Consider the following 17,585-nt stretch of genomic DNA (forward strand, 5'->3'; position numbering starts at 1 on the left):
TCTAGTTCTAGTAGAAGTCTAAAAGTAGAAGACTATTAGGAATTAGGAAACTACTCAAACTAGGAAGTAGGAACTACCAAACTAGTAGAATACTAGTTCGGTTCGGATCGAGTTGGTTTCGGTTTTTACGCAAGAAAACCGAAACCGACCCGAGATTTCGGTTTATATATGGGCCCAACCCGAAACCGACCGGTACAGATGAAAACCCGATCGACTCGGGTTGGTCGGTTTGGTCGGGTTGGACATTCTTATGAACAGCCCTAATGTGGTGTTCTAGTTTTAGAAGGATCCTGAATGATTGGGAAGTGGAGCAATGGGAGGAGCTGATGCAGATGCTGCGTGAGGTAAGGGTGGATAGTACAGGGGGGGACAGGAGGATTTGGGAAAGGAGAAATCAGGTTGGTGGCAGCGGCCAGCCTTGTGTATATTTCTACACATTATTCTTTTATTAATCTATCATTGAAGGTTCAATGTTTCCTATCACAAAAAAAGTAACTTTCAACTTTATTAGCACGTCTTCAGAGCATGCCTTGTTCTGAAAAGTACAAGAGTTCTATTTGCTCCAAATGGTCCATGTTGCTTCTACTACTAAGGCTACAAACATGCCGGTGTTTGTATTAGGACACTACTGATTCAGGGGAGTATCCTTTCACCCCAAAGCTTTGAAAAACAGATGCCTAAAGCTTGTGATAAAAATGCAATGCAAAAAGAGATGGTTTACGGAATCCAGGCCTTCCGTACATTAGATACATGAAGTATTAACGAGATCCATTCCTCTCCTGAGAAGATTCTCTGCAGTTGGGGAGTCCCCTAGTGCCGCTGGCCATGCTATGAAGGAGACATTAGAGGGCATATAGGGGACCCAGATTTTTGAACTTGGGAATGAATCAGCTGATTGGGAGCTCAGTGTCTTGTACAAAGACTGCACTGAGAACAAACCAGATTTATCCCAGGTCCAAACTCTCTTGTTCACCTGATAAGCAAAGGGAACACTTATTGAATCTGTAACAGTTTGATGAATGAGCTATCTTCCCAACCATTTAAGTTTCTTCTGAACTTAGGGCCCCAAACATAGAATTGTTATGAAACTCATAACTGCCAGTAATTATGTGCTGCAAACATAGAATTATGTGTTTCTCTATTATTCTCCTATATCATGGGCTCAATGCATGTTAAGCTGACTTTGATCTCCAGGGAACAAAACACTTGGCAGATGGGTTAGCTAAATCTGGTGCTCATGGAGATTTATTGATTAGTGACAGTGTTCTGACTTCGTAATTTTTGCTTTCCTTGTTTTGCATCTTGATGTACATCTTTCATGTACCTCTTTTCATTTACTAAATTCTCAGTTACCATTTGCTCAAAAAGAAAAAAAACAAAGGAAAAAAGAAATACTTGAATGGGGCATCACCACACCATGAGTCCAGACAGAACTTGACTCTTTTACCCTTACCAACTTTATATTTGATTCCCTATGAAAATACAGGTGCCATCTTTATATCTTTCCATGGAAAACACAACTATAGGGTAGAGAAGATTCACCTGGATCCCAGCCCATGCTCCTAGTGCCTTATTTTACAGCAACAACCTGTCTCCAAAAGCTTTTTGGTTCCATATTGAATCTTCATAACCAATTAACAAAAAGATCTGTGTTCATCAGTTTTAAATGCTTGATTCCCAACTTCCTTTCTTCTTTGCTTCACAGCAAGTTTCCAATTCACCAATTCCATCCAGTGCACAAGAAGTTTTTTATTTTAGCTTCCAATTTCTTGGCACCAGTTGACCGGTTTGGTTAACCATCGGTTCGGTTTGTCTGTTTTTTATATTTATAATATATATTATAAAAACATGTAAATATATAATAAAAAATATTATATTTTAAATAATAAATAATATATTATATATTATAAATATATTTATATATATAATGCATATTTATTAATATTCAATATATAGAAAATATAACATATTTATAATATACATAAATATATATAAATATATGTACACCGGTCGGTTCAGTTAACTGCCGGTTTTCTATATTGGTTAACCAAAACCGAACTGACTGGTTCGGTTAACCAGAATTTTGGTTCAGTTTTGGTTGGTCTTTCGGTTTTTCTTGCTTACCCCTAATTAAACATCTTAATGATGGGATCCTAGATAGCATAAGAATTGCACCTAGCCCCCACCCGTGAAATGAAATAACTCCAAACTATTGGAATCAGAAATAAGTCTACTAAGAACATCAACTATAGAGAAAAAGGTGAAAGTGGATCCCCTTTTTTGATACCACGCTTTGCAGGAAAGGAATCTCTAACCACACCATTCACCGAGATCGAGTAACGACATTGCTGGCCTTATAGTCATTTTATAAGTTGATAAAAAGATAATCATTTTATAAGACTGATAAAAAGATAATCATTTTATAAGACTTACTTTTAGCATGGGTGGTATTTTCCTATCATCGAACTCCAGATTAGAGGTGTAAATGATTCGGATCCTTGTCCAATTTGATTTCAAATCTGATCTGATTGTGTTAGATATGGATATCCCTTAGTGGATTTTCAAATTGAATCAGATTAGGAAATATTATCCATTTGATTAGATAGAATTTTTTTTTTTTATGAATGATAAAGCATTTCATTATAGATTTTTTAAGATGGCTTTACAACTGATACAACGTTTAGTTTTCCCAAGAGCCATGAGATGCAGCCTCAAAAACAATGTAAATTACAGTATAGCCCAGAATAATTGACCCATATACAACCCTTGTTTAGCGAGTAGGTCTGCCAGCCCATTTGCCAATCTTCTCTCCCACTGAACTCTAACTGTTATATTAGAAGTTAGCCATTTGAATCTTCCCAACGCCCCCCTGAAAGGCCAAGCTGTTGTCTCTGGTTCTTTTGTTAGACAATTTTGTATGCCCTTAGATTCAATCAGAATGATGTACTTTATGAGTTTATTGTAAATGAATAAAAGTGCATATTTGATTCATGTTCCCTTGGTATGTTTCTGTGTAATACCCTTAAACTGGACACTTAATGAGACTCGTGTTAGTTTAGAATGTTCACAGCCAGTGGGTCGGTCTGGGGAGACCTATCCTGACAAGGCTGACACTGTGGTGCCACCAAGTCGGTTGGGGTGGCCTGTCTCAGCTGCCCGGGTGAGACCATAAGCACACACAGTGCAGGATTAATTGAATCTATGAACTGGACAAGATTTCCAGTATTGCCCTGGACCTTGGATATTGATGGGAAAAATTGGAAAGTTACACCCGACCCCTAGACTCGATTATGATACTGCACTAGGTGTCGGATTGGGCTGTCTTTGATGTACCAATCAGTGAGATCCTTAGCGGGGGTCAAAACCTGGGTATGTTGGGACTGTCCGAGAATTCATTTGAGTGGGTGATCATAGTGACAGGATCAACCCCTTTGTCGGACAAAGGAAATGATCGGGGATGCACTCTCACTGATGGAAACCAAGACTGCCGGTAGCCGATTTCAACCGTTGAGATTTGTTTTGCAAAGTATATTTTATATGAGATATAAAAGTATATATATTATGGTTTCTAAAATGTTTGCAAGAAGGTTTTAATTCCCGGAATCCATATAAGTGGAGAGTGCAACACTATTCCTTGCAGCCGAGGGAGAGGTCCTCTCTTGTCGGGCAGTGTGTGATCATTATGGGCTGAGAGGTTAAGTGTAAGACCATTGAGGATAATACCTGATGGGCTAATCTTGCATCTGCCCACAGTCCCTGGGTGTTACAAGGTGCTTGGCCCAGGGACCACTTAGGGTAAGTGTTGGGCCCATAGAGCCCATTCGATGGGTTTCAGGGGGTGCACTGTCTTTAACAGTGTATTCGGCCAGGCCTTGTAACAAAGGCTGGGCCGAACCCATGTGGTTGGTGTGTAGATCAATGCTTGGGTCCCACACCATACAAGGAAGCCCAACTGGGCAGCAGTTAGGAAGGTTAAGTGAGCACATAAGCTTAATGGGCCTAAAGCCCATTTCGAACTGGGCTATTCATGTAGTTAATTAAAGGGGCGAATTCTGAGATGGATTAGCAAATATGATAGGGTCTTAATCCTATCCACTCAGAGAGTCCAGATCTGAATATGATTCAGATCTACAAACCTCTCAATGAGATTAGGAGAAAGCTAATCTAATCTGCAGATAAGATAAGGGTTTATCCCTTTCACCTAAAGAGAAGTCTTATCCAAATATGATTTGGATAAGCTGCTCCTAATTGGATTAGGAGCTGATCTTTTAGGTTAACAAAAGAAGGGGGCGGTAGCCTAAGAGACACATCATCAAATTTTCTTTAGTGCTGAAATCAAAAAGAGAGAATTCTGCACCCTGCGAATATTCTCTTGTCGCCTCCCTGTTCTTCCCGCCCTGTTTTCCAGTTCGATCTCCAGTTGTGGGAGAAGTCAAGATTGGATCATGATATCAGTTCTTTGAGAAAGGATTGAAAGGAAGTTGTGTTCACGTACCATTCTACTGATTCTTGCGAAGGACAGAGTTTTTGGGGAAGAACACTACTGATTCTACTCCATCCTGCACTGCGCCATCTTCAATGGGAGCAGTCTTTGGATCCTTCCTTGGGCGTGAACACCTTCGTTGGGAGATATTACTTCTCCGTATCAGGTATAATTTTCTCCTACTCCTTTTGGTTCAGATCTGGTTCAGTTTAAGGTTCAAGAATGATCCTTGAAAATATGATTTTCTAAATAGGGAATGTGATTCCCAATTGAAGGGAGAGAAAAATTTTTGAAATTCGCCCCTTATTCCGCAATCTTCGGGCGTCCATGGGATGGATCTCTCATCCCTTCATCTTTCACCCAACCTATTACCACTTTGGAGTCCCCTTCTATGATCAGATTTCTGAGGTTCATCTCTTTAGCGATTTGATCTCCCTGTAAAACAGCTTGGACCTCTGCACTAACCTCATCTCCCACTCCAATTGGACTAGAGAATAAAGCCACTATCTGGCCCTTTGCATTCCTGAATACTCCCCCAATCCCAGAGGGTCCAGGATTACCAAGGTTGCTCCCATCAAAGTTTAGTTTTGGGAAGCTTTCTTCTGGAGGCTTCCAGGTTATAATAGGTTTGTCCTTGACCAAAGAAGTTTTAGCAACTGATTCCCAATTTCTCCATATGTCATCAAAGGAGATAAGTCCTTTATTTAAGGCATTAACTCCAAATTCCTCTCACTAAATTGTATATTTACTATATATTAAATAAATGAGCTTTGTGGACTTTTTCTTGATTGAAACACCCATACTATTGAATTTGGTCCTTTTTTAACTGTGAGGGTAGAAAATGTAATTTAAGCTATTACTTTGTATTTCATTCAATTCTCTCTCATTAAGGTGTTAACACTCATTTTATTTCTTTATATCCTACAAAGTATTTTTGTTTCTCACTAATAAATTCTACTAATTAAATCTATACCCAATAATTTTAATAATACAAACTTATGCTTTGAAAACCAACTTGAAAACTAAATTGTCCGTTTGTCTATTTGGCAAATATATAGTTCAACTATCCAAGTCAAATAGATCAACTAAATAATAAAGGTTTAAAAATAAACCAAAATATAAAAATTACAAAATAAATTTAGGAACAACTCTAAAATTATATATATGTCATGTAAAGCAAAAATAAGTATGATAAGTAAGAAGTATTTTTATTAATGATGGAAATGAGATACAAAATTTAAATTGACTAAAAAATGAAACCATGTTCCTATTCAAGTGGTGGATCAATGGCTCAACCTTTTAGGTCAAATCAATCACCCACATTGTCATAATTAAATAGCAAAAGTTTTTAAAAAGATAAAAGCAAGATTTATTAAAAAATAAAAAAGAATTGTAGAAAACATTTTGGGTATAATATTATGTATTTCATCATATTAAAAAAATAAGTGTAATGAATAAGAGTCCTTTTTATGGATGTTGGAAACAAAATAAAAATTTAAATTAACTCAAAAAAAAACTATTTTTCCATCTAATTGGTGGTAAATGACCCATATGGGTGCAAATTGGGTGGGCTTAAAATGACCCATATGGGTGCAACTTGGGCCTCGGCCTAGGCCCAAGTTTGGGCTTTTCCTTTTTTTTTTTTTTTCTTTTGAGACTTTGAGCCAATCTTGACTACATATATACATGCATACATATATAAACACATTTATATATACATGCATATAGATACACGTACATTTATGTCAAATTTTAGCGCAATAATGATTGGCCAATCCAAGCCCAAGGCCAACCGTAAGTTCACCAAAATTTAATGCGGGATTGGCCTAGGTTGGATAGATCAAGCTTGATCTTGGGCTTGAGCCTTCGGCCCATTGTATAGGGTTGGGCCTAGGTTGAACACAAACTGGGCCCCAACTTGCACAACTTGCACCCTAGCGTTCCAACCCTTTGGGTAAAAATGGATTAACCAATTATGCTATAATTAAATAATAAAATATAAAAATAGATAGAATTACAAAAAAAAAATATAGAAATTTATAGAAAAATTTGATATATATCAAATACTATAAATTTGTCATATTAAACAAAGATAAGTATGATAAAGATAAATACGAATTGTTTTTACAATTAATTATGGAAATGGATTAGAGAATTTAAAATTCGAAAGCAATGACATCATATTCTCTTTCAAGTCAAATAGGTCAACACGTGATGTCTCAATTATATAAGAAAAAAAATAGAAATAATAAGTTATAGAAAATACAAAAAATTGTGAACATTCTAACATGATATGTTTATCATATTAAACAAAAGTAAATATGATACAAAAGAACTATTTTTATTAACAATAGAAATAAAATATAAAATGTAAATTCACCCACACCATGCTTTAATTACTTATATTTTTAATGGGTTCTAATAATGATATTGAAATTATTATTGTTATCTAAAATTGTCACATGCAATGCATATGTGCATTTACTAGTTAAAATAAATTTAATAACATAGTTTTATTGATTTACTAAAAAATTGGTAAAATAATTTTATAAAAAAATATATTTTAAATAATTAATAAAAATTAACATAATAAAAACAATAAAAATCGATGATAAACTTAGCAAAAGTTATTTTGTTAATTCAATTGAAATGAATTAATAAAAACATAATTTAATTAAAGTTAATAATTTTTTTTTTAATTTAACTTAATAAAAAGTAACTATCCTTCTCCTTAATCACTTATATATATATTTGACAAGACATAACCAAAGAATAATGTTAAGATAGTTAGGGTTCAGCTTGACCTAATTAGAAATGTTCTGGAACTCCTATTTAAATGTCACTTAACAAAGCTTGTGCATTGCTTTTAAGAGTAACAAAGTTAATAAATTGTAAGTAAAATAGTAAAAATTAACACAAATTTATCTAACAACACATAACCCAATAGTTTGGGTTGGACTTGGTACCACTATTTCTTTTACCTACACTCGTACATAACACATGCCTTACTAATGATTTAAATATGGATAGCATATATCTACATAAAGATTTGTAGGCCCATGGCCCATTCCATTACTTCCGAGATTCTAATACATCAACTTTCTATAATATACTCCTCCAGTACTCAGGGAAACTTTACACGCCAACCTCACAGCACATGTTGTTGTCGATGGGAAACATTCCTTGAATTCATGTTGTTATTCATAGGGAGATGTTTTCAATACACAGTTGGGGTGTGATTTAAATCGGGATTTACTCATTGCAAAGAGCATCTCACACCGACCTCACAGCCTTATCCCATTGTGTATTGGGAACATCTCCTTATAAATAACAATACAATGTATGGGAGGTGTTCCCAATGTGTAGTTGAAAGTCATTGTGAGGAGCAGATCCAGACTTGTTGTGAGGTTGGTGGAGTGCTTTGTGAGAAGCAAATCCAAATTCGATCTGAATCTGGATTTGCTCATTACACCAACCTTAATTGGGATTTACTCTACAAAGAACAATACAAATTGAATTGGGATTTGCTCCTTACTAGGGGTGAGCAAATGGGTAGATTCTACTCGGAACCAAATGGAATTGGCCTCGAACTGACCATATCCAATTTGTTATAGGGTAGGGTTTGGTTCCAAATTCTTGGAATTGACTCCTACCCAAGTTGGTTCCAGGGTCTAGGGGTTTACCCTACTTGAATTGACCCAATGAATTGGCCTTGGTTGGCCTTGGTGGGCCTTAGTGGAACTAGCCTTGGTTGGCATTAGTGAAACTGGCCTTGGAATCAAACTTACATTGAAATAAACTCCAAAATATTTTTAAGAATGTGAAGATTTGAATCCAAGCATCATTGTTACACAATCCATGGTCTTACTTACCATTTAAGTAATTTGATCATTTGTTTTCATTTTAATATTTGAATGTGTAAAATAAATAATGTAAAAGGTAATATTTACAAATTTTAAATTATAATATAATAAATTTTAAACTGTATGTTAATATATTACAATAATCTAAGTATTAAGTTACTCAATTTAATCAATAAACATAATACAAGTTTTAAATTAGACTAGCAGGGACCAGTGCAATGCACGGAAAATTATGAAAGATTTAATAATTTTACTTTTCATTTAATGTTGATTTGTAAAAAATAATTGTTGTTAATTGAATATGAACAAATATGTTTTAATAAATTTAGTTTTATTAATAATTTGTAGTAATTTTAATAATTTTTATTCTTTTTATTGATTTTAAATGAAATTTTGATTAATTTTAAAGTAAATAAAGTAATTATAAAAGCTAACATTTTTATTAATTCCAATAATAATTAACAATTATATAGGAATGACAACGGGGTGGGTTCAGGGCAGGGCACCCCATCCCTTTCCCTGGCCCATTGTCAAGACAATCTACCCCATCCCCGCCCTGTCCCTAGTGTCACGCGGGTTCAAGGCAAGGTAACCACTCCTCAATGTTGGGCGAGTTCAAGGGCAAGGCACCCCACTCCTCATCAAGGATGGAGAATTCTCAAATTTCCCTGCCTCGTCCCCAGTATTGGGCGGGTTCAAATAGACGTGTAAATTGGGTCGTGTTGGGTCGGCAAGACACGACCCACATGTGGCCCGCACAAAGTGCAAGTCGTGTCATGCTGGCCCACGAGGCGTCCCAGGCCGTGCCTTCCTCCTCTAGGATAATTTGGAAGGTCGGTTCAGCACGGCCCACGGCTCGAGCCCGCACGGGCCTGTGTCGTGCTGTGGGTCGGGTTGGTCCATGGGTCGAGCCTTGGGCCAGGCCATGCCACACACCAAGCCAAGTTCAAGGCAAGGCACCCACTCCCGTCCAAGGTTTTTAAAATTGGACGGATAGGGACCCTTTCTAGGGTCAAACAGATGACTCGCTCTGACAAAAAAAAAAAAAAACAAAAAAAGGCCAAAACCTGTTGTCCGGGTTAACGGTTCGACCGCCTAGGTCAGCGGTTTGCTAACCAAATAAACGGTTTTTGGACAAAAAGTGGTTTTGAGGTGAAACGGTGTCCGACTCCCAATTTTTTTGATCTAACCATCCAATTTGATCCAGTTTTGAAAACACTATCCCCGTCAACCCAATATTCAATTTGATGATAAAACTGATCAAAAGGATATATTGAGTATCAACCACACGGTAAATTTCTAATATAAACTAATCAATAATTTCCTTTTTCCAATATTATACTAATTTATCTTAATAATTTGTGTAATTATTTGTTCAAATTATAGTTTTCCATTTCCCATAGTCATTTATTTTTAATAATTTTCAAATTATAGTTTGTTTAAGTCTTTTGAACAAACAAACTAAACCGAAAATAGACCCAAATCGATACAACCCGAGTTGGTGGGTTTTCGCTAATGGTCAATCGGTTTCGAGTGACAAGCTGCAGACTTGACTAAATCGATTTGGTTGGTGAAACAGCATGCAAGTGAACTGAACCAATCATTGAACACTCCTAATTTCAACTAAATTTATAGTCTAATCTCTAATAAATAACAATAGTTTAATCTCCAATAATTATTGAAAATTTATAACAAAACACAATCTTTGAAAATAAGTTTATAATGAAAATATAATAGATATATAATAAAAATACAATAAGTACAAAAATATAATAAATACTGAAATCATACTAAATTAGTCAATAAATAGTGTAATATTAAAATAATAGTTTAATCTTTAATAAGTATTGATCTATAAATTATAAAAAGTATATAATTACTAAAAATAAATTTATAACAAAAATACAATAAATACGACAAATTAAATTTCAATAGTTAAATAATAGTTGTTTAATCTCCAATAATTATTGATAATTTTATTTTAAATAACAAAAATAAAAATACATTTATAAATAATTATTAAAAGCATATTTATAAAAACATAATAATTACTGAAAATAAAATAAATATTAATTATATTAAATATAAATATATAATGAATATACACTATTATTGTAAAATTTTTACTAATAAATATAATTTTGTTGATAGTTATTTTCTATAATTATTAATTGATTTAAGTGAAATTAGTTATTTACAATATTATTTACTTATTTAAATAATATTTTTATTTAAATTGTTAAAAATATTAATTATTTATTGAATTTAATAATCCATAAAATTATAATTGTACTATGATTACATAATTCGTTATGAATTTTGTAAAATATTAAATTATTATTAATATGAATATTATGAATTCTATTATAATTATTTTTCTACTTTTAAGATTTTTTTTTTAATTTATTACATAATTTTGTTATTTTAACTATTTAATTTTTTTTCATGTTATATATAATATATAAAATATTTTAAAAAAGACAATAATATTAATTTTAGTATATATAATTATATAATAAATACAGATTAAGATTTTAAAATTATTATTAATAAATGTTATTTTTTTGAAAGTTATTTTCTCAAATTATTACTTGATATAAGTGAAATTAATTATTTACAATATTATGTAAAATATTAAATTATTATTAATTTCAATATTATGTTATAATTATTTTTCTACTTTTTAGAATTATTTTAAATTTATTACATAATTTCTTTATTTTAACTATTTAAAATCTTGTTATGTTAAATATTTTTATTTAAAATATTTAGTTACTTAAATACTTAAATAATATGTAAAATATTAAATTTTAAAATATTAATTATTTATTGAATTTAATTATCCATAAAATCATAATTTATACTATTATTACATAATTTCATTATTAATTTTGTGATATATTAAATTATTATTATTTTAAATATTATGTTATAATTATTTTTCTACTTTGAAGATTTTTTTTAAATTTATTACATAATTTTGTTATTTTAGCTATTTAAAATCTAGTTATGATAAATATTTAGTTATTTTAATATTTAAATGATCTACAAAGTATTTAATTTTTTTATTTTAATTTTATTTATTTAATGCTATTACATATTATTAAATATTTGAAAAACATTTAAATTGGTAATCTAGAAAAAACATAATTTAAATTGTTAGTACATAATTTTGTGATATATTTTGTAAAAATATAATTTTTTTTTTGTGTTTTGAATAAATATTTTAAAGTTATTACATAATTTTGTTAGATTATTTAAACAATTCTTAATTTTTTAATCCAAACTTTCTTTAGATAGATTTAGATAAGAAGTAGGGGAGATGATAAATAGAAATTATGGATAATTTAGAAGATAAATAGGAATTAGAGAAAAATAAATTATTAATTTTGTTATTTTGAATTTTGTTAGATAATTAGTTAATAAATATTTAAATATTATGTTATAATTATTTTTCTACTTTGAAGATTTTTTTTAATTTATTACTTAATTTCGTTATTTTAACTATTTAAAATCTAGTTATGATAAATATTTAGTTATTTAAATATTTAAATGATCTATATAATATTTAATTTTTAATTTTAATTTTATTTATTTAAACCTATTACATATTATTAAATATTTCAAAAACATTTAAATTGATAATCCGGAAAAAAAATAATTTAAATTGTTAGTACATAATTTTGTGATATATTTTGTAAATATATATATTTTTTTGTGTTTTGAATAAATATTTTAAAGTTATTATATAGTTTTGTTAGAATATTTAAATAATTCTTAATTTTTTGAATCCAAACTTTCTTTAGATAGATATAGATAAGAAGTAGGGGAGGTGATAAATAGGAATTAGAGATAATTTAGGGGATAAACTCCCTACTAAATTAAAGATAATTTTGGAGATAAATAAGAATTAGAGATAATTTAGAAGATAAATAGGAATTAGAGATAATTTTTGAGAAAGTGAGGGATAGTGGGGGAGATAGTTTAGGAGAAATTGTAGGAGAAGAGATTATTTAGGTTATTTGGAAAATGAATCTCATTGATTGTTTCAATAATAACATAAAATTAAAAATAAAAAATTCAAAAAAAAGAGAAAATAGATAAATAACTTCTCTCAAAGGAGAATTATGCTGACATGGCAGGACCAGTTTTAGTATATTATATATATATATTGATATGATGATTATTGAAAATCAACATTTTAATGGATATGTTTATTTTTTTAAGAGGGAGAGTGAACATATTCCATGGGTAGACCTTAGAATGCAACCCATACTCACCCCTATTCTTTACACCTTACGGCCCTGTTCGGATCTTCTATCCACGGCTACCCACGTCTCATTACCGCTGTATATTGAGAATATCTCCATGTTACCATTGACGGAAGATGTTCCCAATGTACAGCTGTTGTGTTTCTTGTGGATAGGAGATCTGAATCCACACAGTCCTTAGACCAACCTCACACACATCTCGCAGCCGTTAGTAAATCTGATTCCCAAAGAGCCTGCAGATGTCTCTACAAACAGCAGTACGAATTGCCTTCTATAATATTTCGAGGTTCTCAAAAACTCATTTTGAACAGAAGGCATTTCTATCTCCCCGGAAACCCTTAGCCATCGGGAATGTGGAACCGACTTGTGAGTATAAAGCCATCACTATCTACACTTACCAAGCTCTCATCGATTCGATGCATAGCGACGAGATCGTACGGTCTGATCCCAATGGTGATCGAGCATACCTCGAGAGGCGAGCGAGCCTATGATATTTTCTCTCGCCTCCTGAAAGAGCGGATTGTCTGCATTAACGGGCCAATCTCCGACGACACGGCCTCTGTTGTCGTCGCTCAGCTCCTCTTTCTCGAGTCCGAGAACCCTTCCAAGCCTATCAATATGTATATAAATTCCCCCGGTGGCGTTGTCACCGCTGGTCTTGCTATCTATGACACGATGCAGTACATACGTTCGCCGGTTAGTACTCTGTGTATTGGCCAGGCGGCGTCAATGGGGTCTCTGCTTTTGACTGCTGGCGCCAAGGGGGAGAGGAGGTCGTTGCCGAATGCTAGGGTTATGATTCACCAGCCCTCTGGTGGCGCAAGTGGGCAGGCTAGTGATATCGCAATCCTTGCAAAGGAGATTCTGAAGGTGAGGGAGAGATTGAATTTGTTGTATACAAAGCACACGGGGCAGAAGATTGAGAGAATTGAGCAATGTATGGAGAGAGACATGTTTATGTCACCAGAGGAGGCGAAGGAGTTTGGGCTTATTGACGAGGTTATCGAGCATAGGCCTATTTCTCTGGTAACTGATGCAATTGCTTGCACTGGTGGGAATAAAGAAAAGGAAGAGGTACCTAACTAGATTTTGGTGGTTAAATTATTATTAATTTTTCTTATCTATTGGCATCAGGTATGGGATTTTGCATGTCATAATTCTGGCTTAACTGTGTAATTTCTTTCTTATCTATTGATATCAAAATGTCATTACTCTGGTTTTAACCATGTAATTTGAAAATTGGATCTGGCTTTTGAATCAGTTATTATAGATGCTTCGGAAGGGAGTGTTGATTTTAATGTTTATACATTTAAATATATGGTTAATATCGGTGGCTTTGGGACCATAAACAGGGTGGTTTTAGGGTACTTATGACTAATGTAGTCCATAGAGTGAGTGAGCTAGTAAACAAAATTATTCAACCTCTGGATCCCCCATTCCCTTTTGGTTTACTTGAGCTATTGCTACAATTTTGGTTTAAAGAATGAGAAGGGGGTATTCTTATGTAGAAGAAAGAACATGGGGATTGATGGCACCACAAGAAGATAGAGAAAAAATATGATAGAAAAGAACCACACATACAAAACATAAAGATTGTATTTGGTTTCTTATGATGCCTATGTCCACGGGTGAAGATGAACAGAACAATCTACTGCAACTAAATTTGGAACACAAGATGCAAAATTATATAGAATCCCAAGGCTCATAATCAAGAAACATTCACCGAAGAATCCAAGAAAATTCTAACATTCCAGACAGTCTGTCAGTCTGTCTAGGACACAAGTCTTAACTCAATTCAACTCAACTAAGCCTTGTTCCAACTATACGGTTTGACTTCATATTCCCTGTTCCATCATTCCACTCTGTTTAGTGCCACATCTATTGCTAAATTATGGGCTCTCAAATAATTTATCATTATTTATTTTTTGGAAAAGTAAGGTATTGTATTGTAAATTTGCAATGAAAAGCAAAAGTATATCAGCCCATGTACGTCAAGGAGTTGTACATTGGGAATATACAAAAAAATTGATAAGTATTGCTAATTACAAAAGGAGAGTATCTGAATAAAAAAATCCCAGAAATGAATGACACTCCCTAAGCTATAGTATCACAAGCCAATAATAAAAAATTCCTTTAAATCTATATGAATGTAAAGGGTAAGGTGCGGGGTTAGCCCTCTTAGGGACAGATTCCCAACCCTCTTTGATATTGCTAACAACAAGGAATATTTGGTGTCAGAGGTGTTTTCTCAGGTTGGTTCTCAGTCAAATCTTTTTACAGCAGCCTTTGCAGGGAGGAGGAAGTTAATTTCCCCGAAGACCTGGTATGATGGATGGTGGTTCCTTTATAAGTCTCCTTTTTGTCTATGGGTAACAGCTTTAGGGAAATGCTTAACAGCTGATAATTTGTCAAAGAGAGGTTGGGTAGTAGTACCAAATGGATGTGTTCTTTGTGGTAACAATTTTGAAAAGTTGGAGCATCTCTTCCTGCACTGCAGATTCAGTTGGGTATTTTGGATGAAAATGCTAGAGGTTTTTGGAGTTTAGTCCTCCTCTGAAGAAATGTATTGGATCTGTTACGGAGTTGGGGTCTGTTGAGAAGAGGTAAGATTGTACAGAAGGTGTTGCCAGTGGTGGTGGTGTGGTCAATTTGGTTGGAAAGAAATAGGAGACTCTTTAAAAATCAGTTGAGATCAGAGGAGGAAGTCTTAAAGGGCATTTGGGGAAGGTTATATTCCTGGGTGGCAAGTCACAAACTGTTCAAGAATTGCCCTTACAATTCTTTTTTGGAGTATAGTAATCTTTTTGTATGATGTTCCTTATTGTTTTTTTTTTGAGTTGTTCATAGTGAGTGCCTTGCTCAGTGCCTCAGTGGGCAAGGCTGTATGTATCTCTTTCAGTCTTCTTTAATGAATTACTTTACCTTTTCTCTCAAAAAAAGGGTAAGGTGGCAGCGGCCAGCCTTGTGTATTTTTCTACACATTATTCTTTTATTAATCTATCAATGAAGGTTCAATGTTTCCTATCACAAAAAATGTTACTTTCAATTTCATTAGCACGTCTTCAGAGCATGCCTTGTTCTGAAAAATACAAGAGTTCTATTTGCTCCAAATGGTTCATGTTGCCTCTACTACTAAGGCCACAAACATGCCAGTGTTTGTATTAGGACTCAACTGATTCCGGGGAGTATCCTTTCACCCCAAAGCTTTGAAAAGCAGATGCCCTGTGATAAAATTGCAATGCAAAATGAGATGGTTTACGGATTCCAGGCCTTCTGTACATTAGATACATGAAGTATTATCCAGATCCCTTCCTCTCCTGAGAAGATTCTCTGCAGTTGGGGAGTCCCCTAGTGCTTCTGGCCATGCTATGAAGGAGAATTTAGAGGGCATATAGGAGACCCAGATTTTTGAACTTGGGAATGAATCATCTGATTGGGAGCTCAGTGTCTTGTACAAAGATTGCACTGAGAACAAACCAGATTTATCCCAGGTCCAAACTCTCTTGTTCACCTGATAAGCAAAGGGAACACTTATTGAGATTTCTGTAACAGTTAGATGAATGAGCTATCTTCCCAACCATTTAAGTTTCTTCTGAACTTAGGGCCCCAAACATAGAATTGTTATGAAACTCATAACTTCCAGTAATTATGTGCTGCAAACATAGAATTATGTGTTTCTCTATTATTCTCCTATATCACGGGCTCAATGCATGTTAAGCTGACTTTGATCTCCAGGGAACAGAACACTTAGCAGATGGGTTAGCTAAATCTGGTGCTCATAGAGATTTATTGATTAGTGACAGTGTTCTGACTTCGTAATTTTTGCTTTCCTTGTTTTGCATCTTGATGTACATCTTTTCATGTACCTCTTTTCATTTACTAAATTCTCAGTTACAATTTGCTCAAAAAGAAAAAAAAAAAGGAAAAAAGAAATACTTGAATGGGGCATCACCACACCATGAGTCCAGCCAGAACTTGACTCTATTACCCTTACCAACTTTATATTTGATTCCTTATGAAAATACAGGTGCCATCTTTATATCTTTCCATGGAAAACACAACTATAGGGTAGAGAAGGTTCACCTGGATCCCAGCCCATGCTCCTAGTGCCTTATTTTACAGCAACAACCTGTCTCCAAAAGCTTTTTGGTTCCATATTGAATCTTCATAACCAGTTAACAAAAAGATCTGTGTTCATCAGTTTTAAATGCTTGATTCCCAACTTCCTTTCTTCTTTGCTTCACAGCAAGCTTCCAATTCACCAATTCCATCCAGTGCACAAGAAGTTTTTTATTTTAGCTTCTAATTTCTTGGCACCAGTTGACCAGTTTGGTTAACCATCGGTTCGGTTTGTCTGTTTTTTATATTTATAATATATATTATAAAAACATGGAAATATATAATACAAAATAGAAATATATAAAAAATATTATATTTTCAATAATAAATAATATATTATATATTATAAATATATAGTTATATATATAATGCATATTTATTAATATTCAATATATAGAAAATATAACATATATAAAAAATATATATGATATACATAAATATACATAAATATATAAATATATAGAAATATATGTACACCAGTCGGTTTGGTTAATTGCCGGTTTTCTATATTGGTTAACCGAAACCGAACTGATACCTTCAGTTTTTTAAAAATACCAAACCGAAACCAAACTGACTGGTTCGGTTAACCGGAATTTTGATTCAGTTTCGGTTGGTCTTTCGGTTTTTCTTGCTTACCCCTAATTAAACCTCTTAATGATGGGATCCCAGATAGCATTAGAATTGCAGCTAGCCCCCACCCCTGAAATGAAATAACTCCAAACTGTTGGCATCAGAAATAAGTCTACTAAGAACATCAACTATAGATTAAAAGGTGAAAGTGGATCCCCTTTTCTGGTACCACGCTTTGCAGGAAAGGAATCTCTAACCACATCATTCACCAAGATCGAG

At 33.5% G+C, this 17,585-nt stretch overlaps 1 protein-coding gene across 1 annotated transcript in view; it reads left to right on the forward strand.

The window, feature by feature from the left end:
* The first annotated feature begins 12,851 nt into the window (after window positions 1–12,851).
* The window catches only part of LOC148792275 (uncharacterized), a 31,126-nt gene continuing 26,392 nt past the window's right edge, over window positions 12,852–17,585 (forward strand). Inside the window, exon 1 of the mRNA XM_088886309.1 lies at window positions 12,852–13,691. Coding sequence (XP_088742435.1) covers window positions 12,969–13,691 — 723 coding nt within the window. The 5' untranslated portion in view covers window positions 12,852–12,968. The remainder of the gene's footprint in view (window positions 13,692–17,585) is intronic.

Source organism: Nelumbo nucifera, chromosome 4 (genome assembly GCF_055504915.1).
Source record: "Nelumbo nucifera cultivar China Antique chromosome 4, China Antique-T2T, whole genome shotgun sequence".
Lineage (NCBI taxonomy): Eukaryota > Viridiplantae > Streptophyta > Magnoliopsida > Proteales > Nelumbonaceae > Nelumbo > Nelumbo nucifera.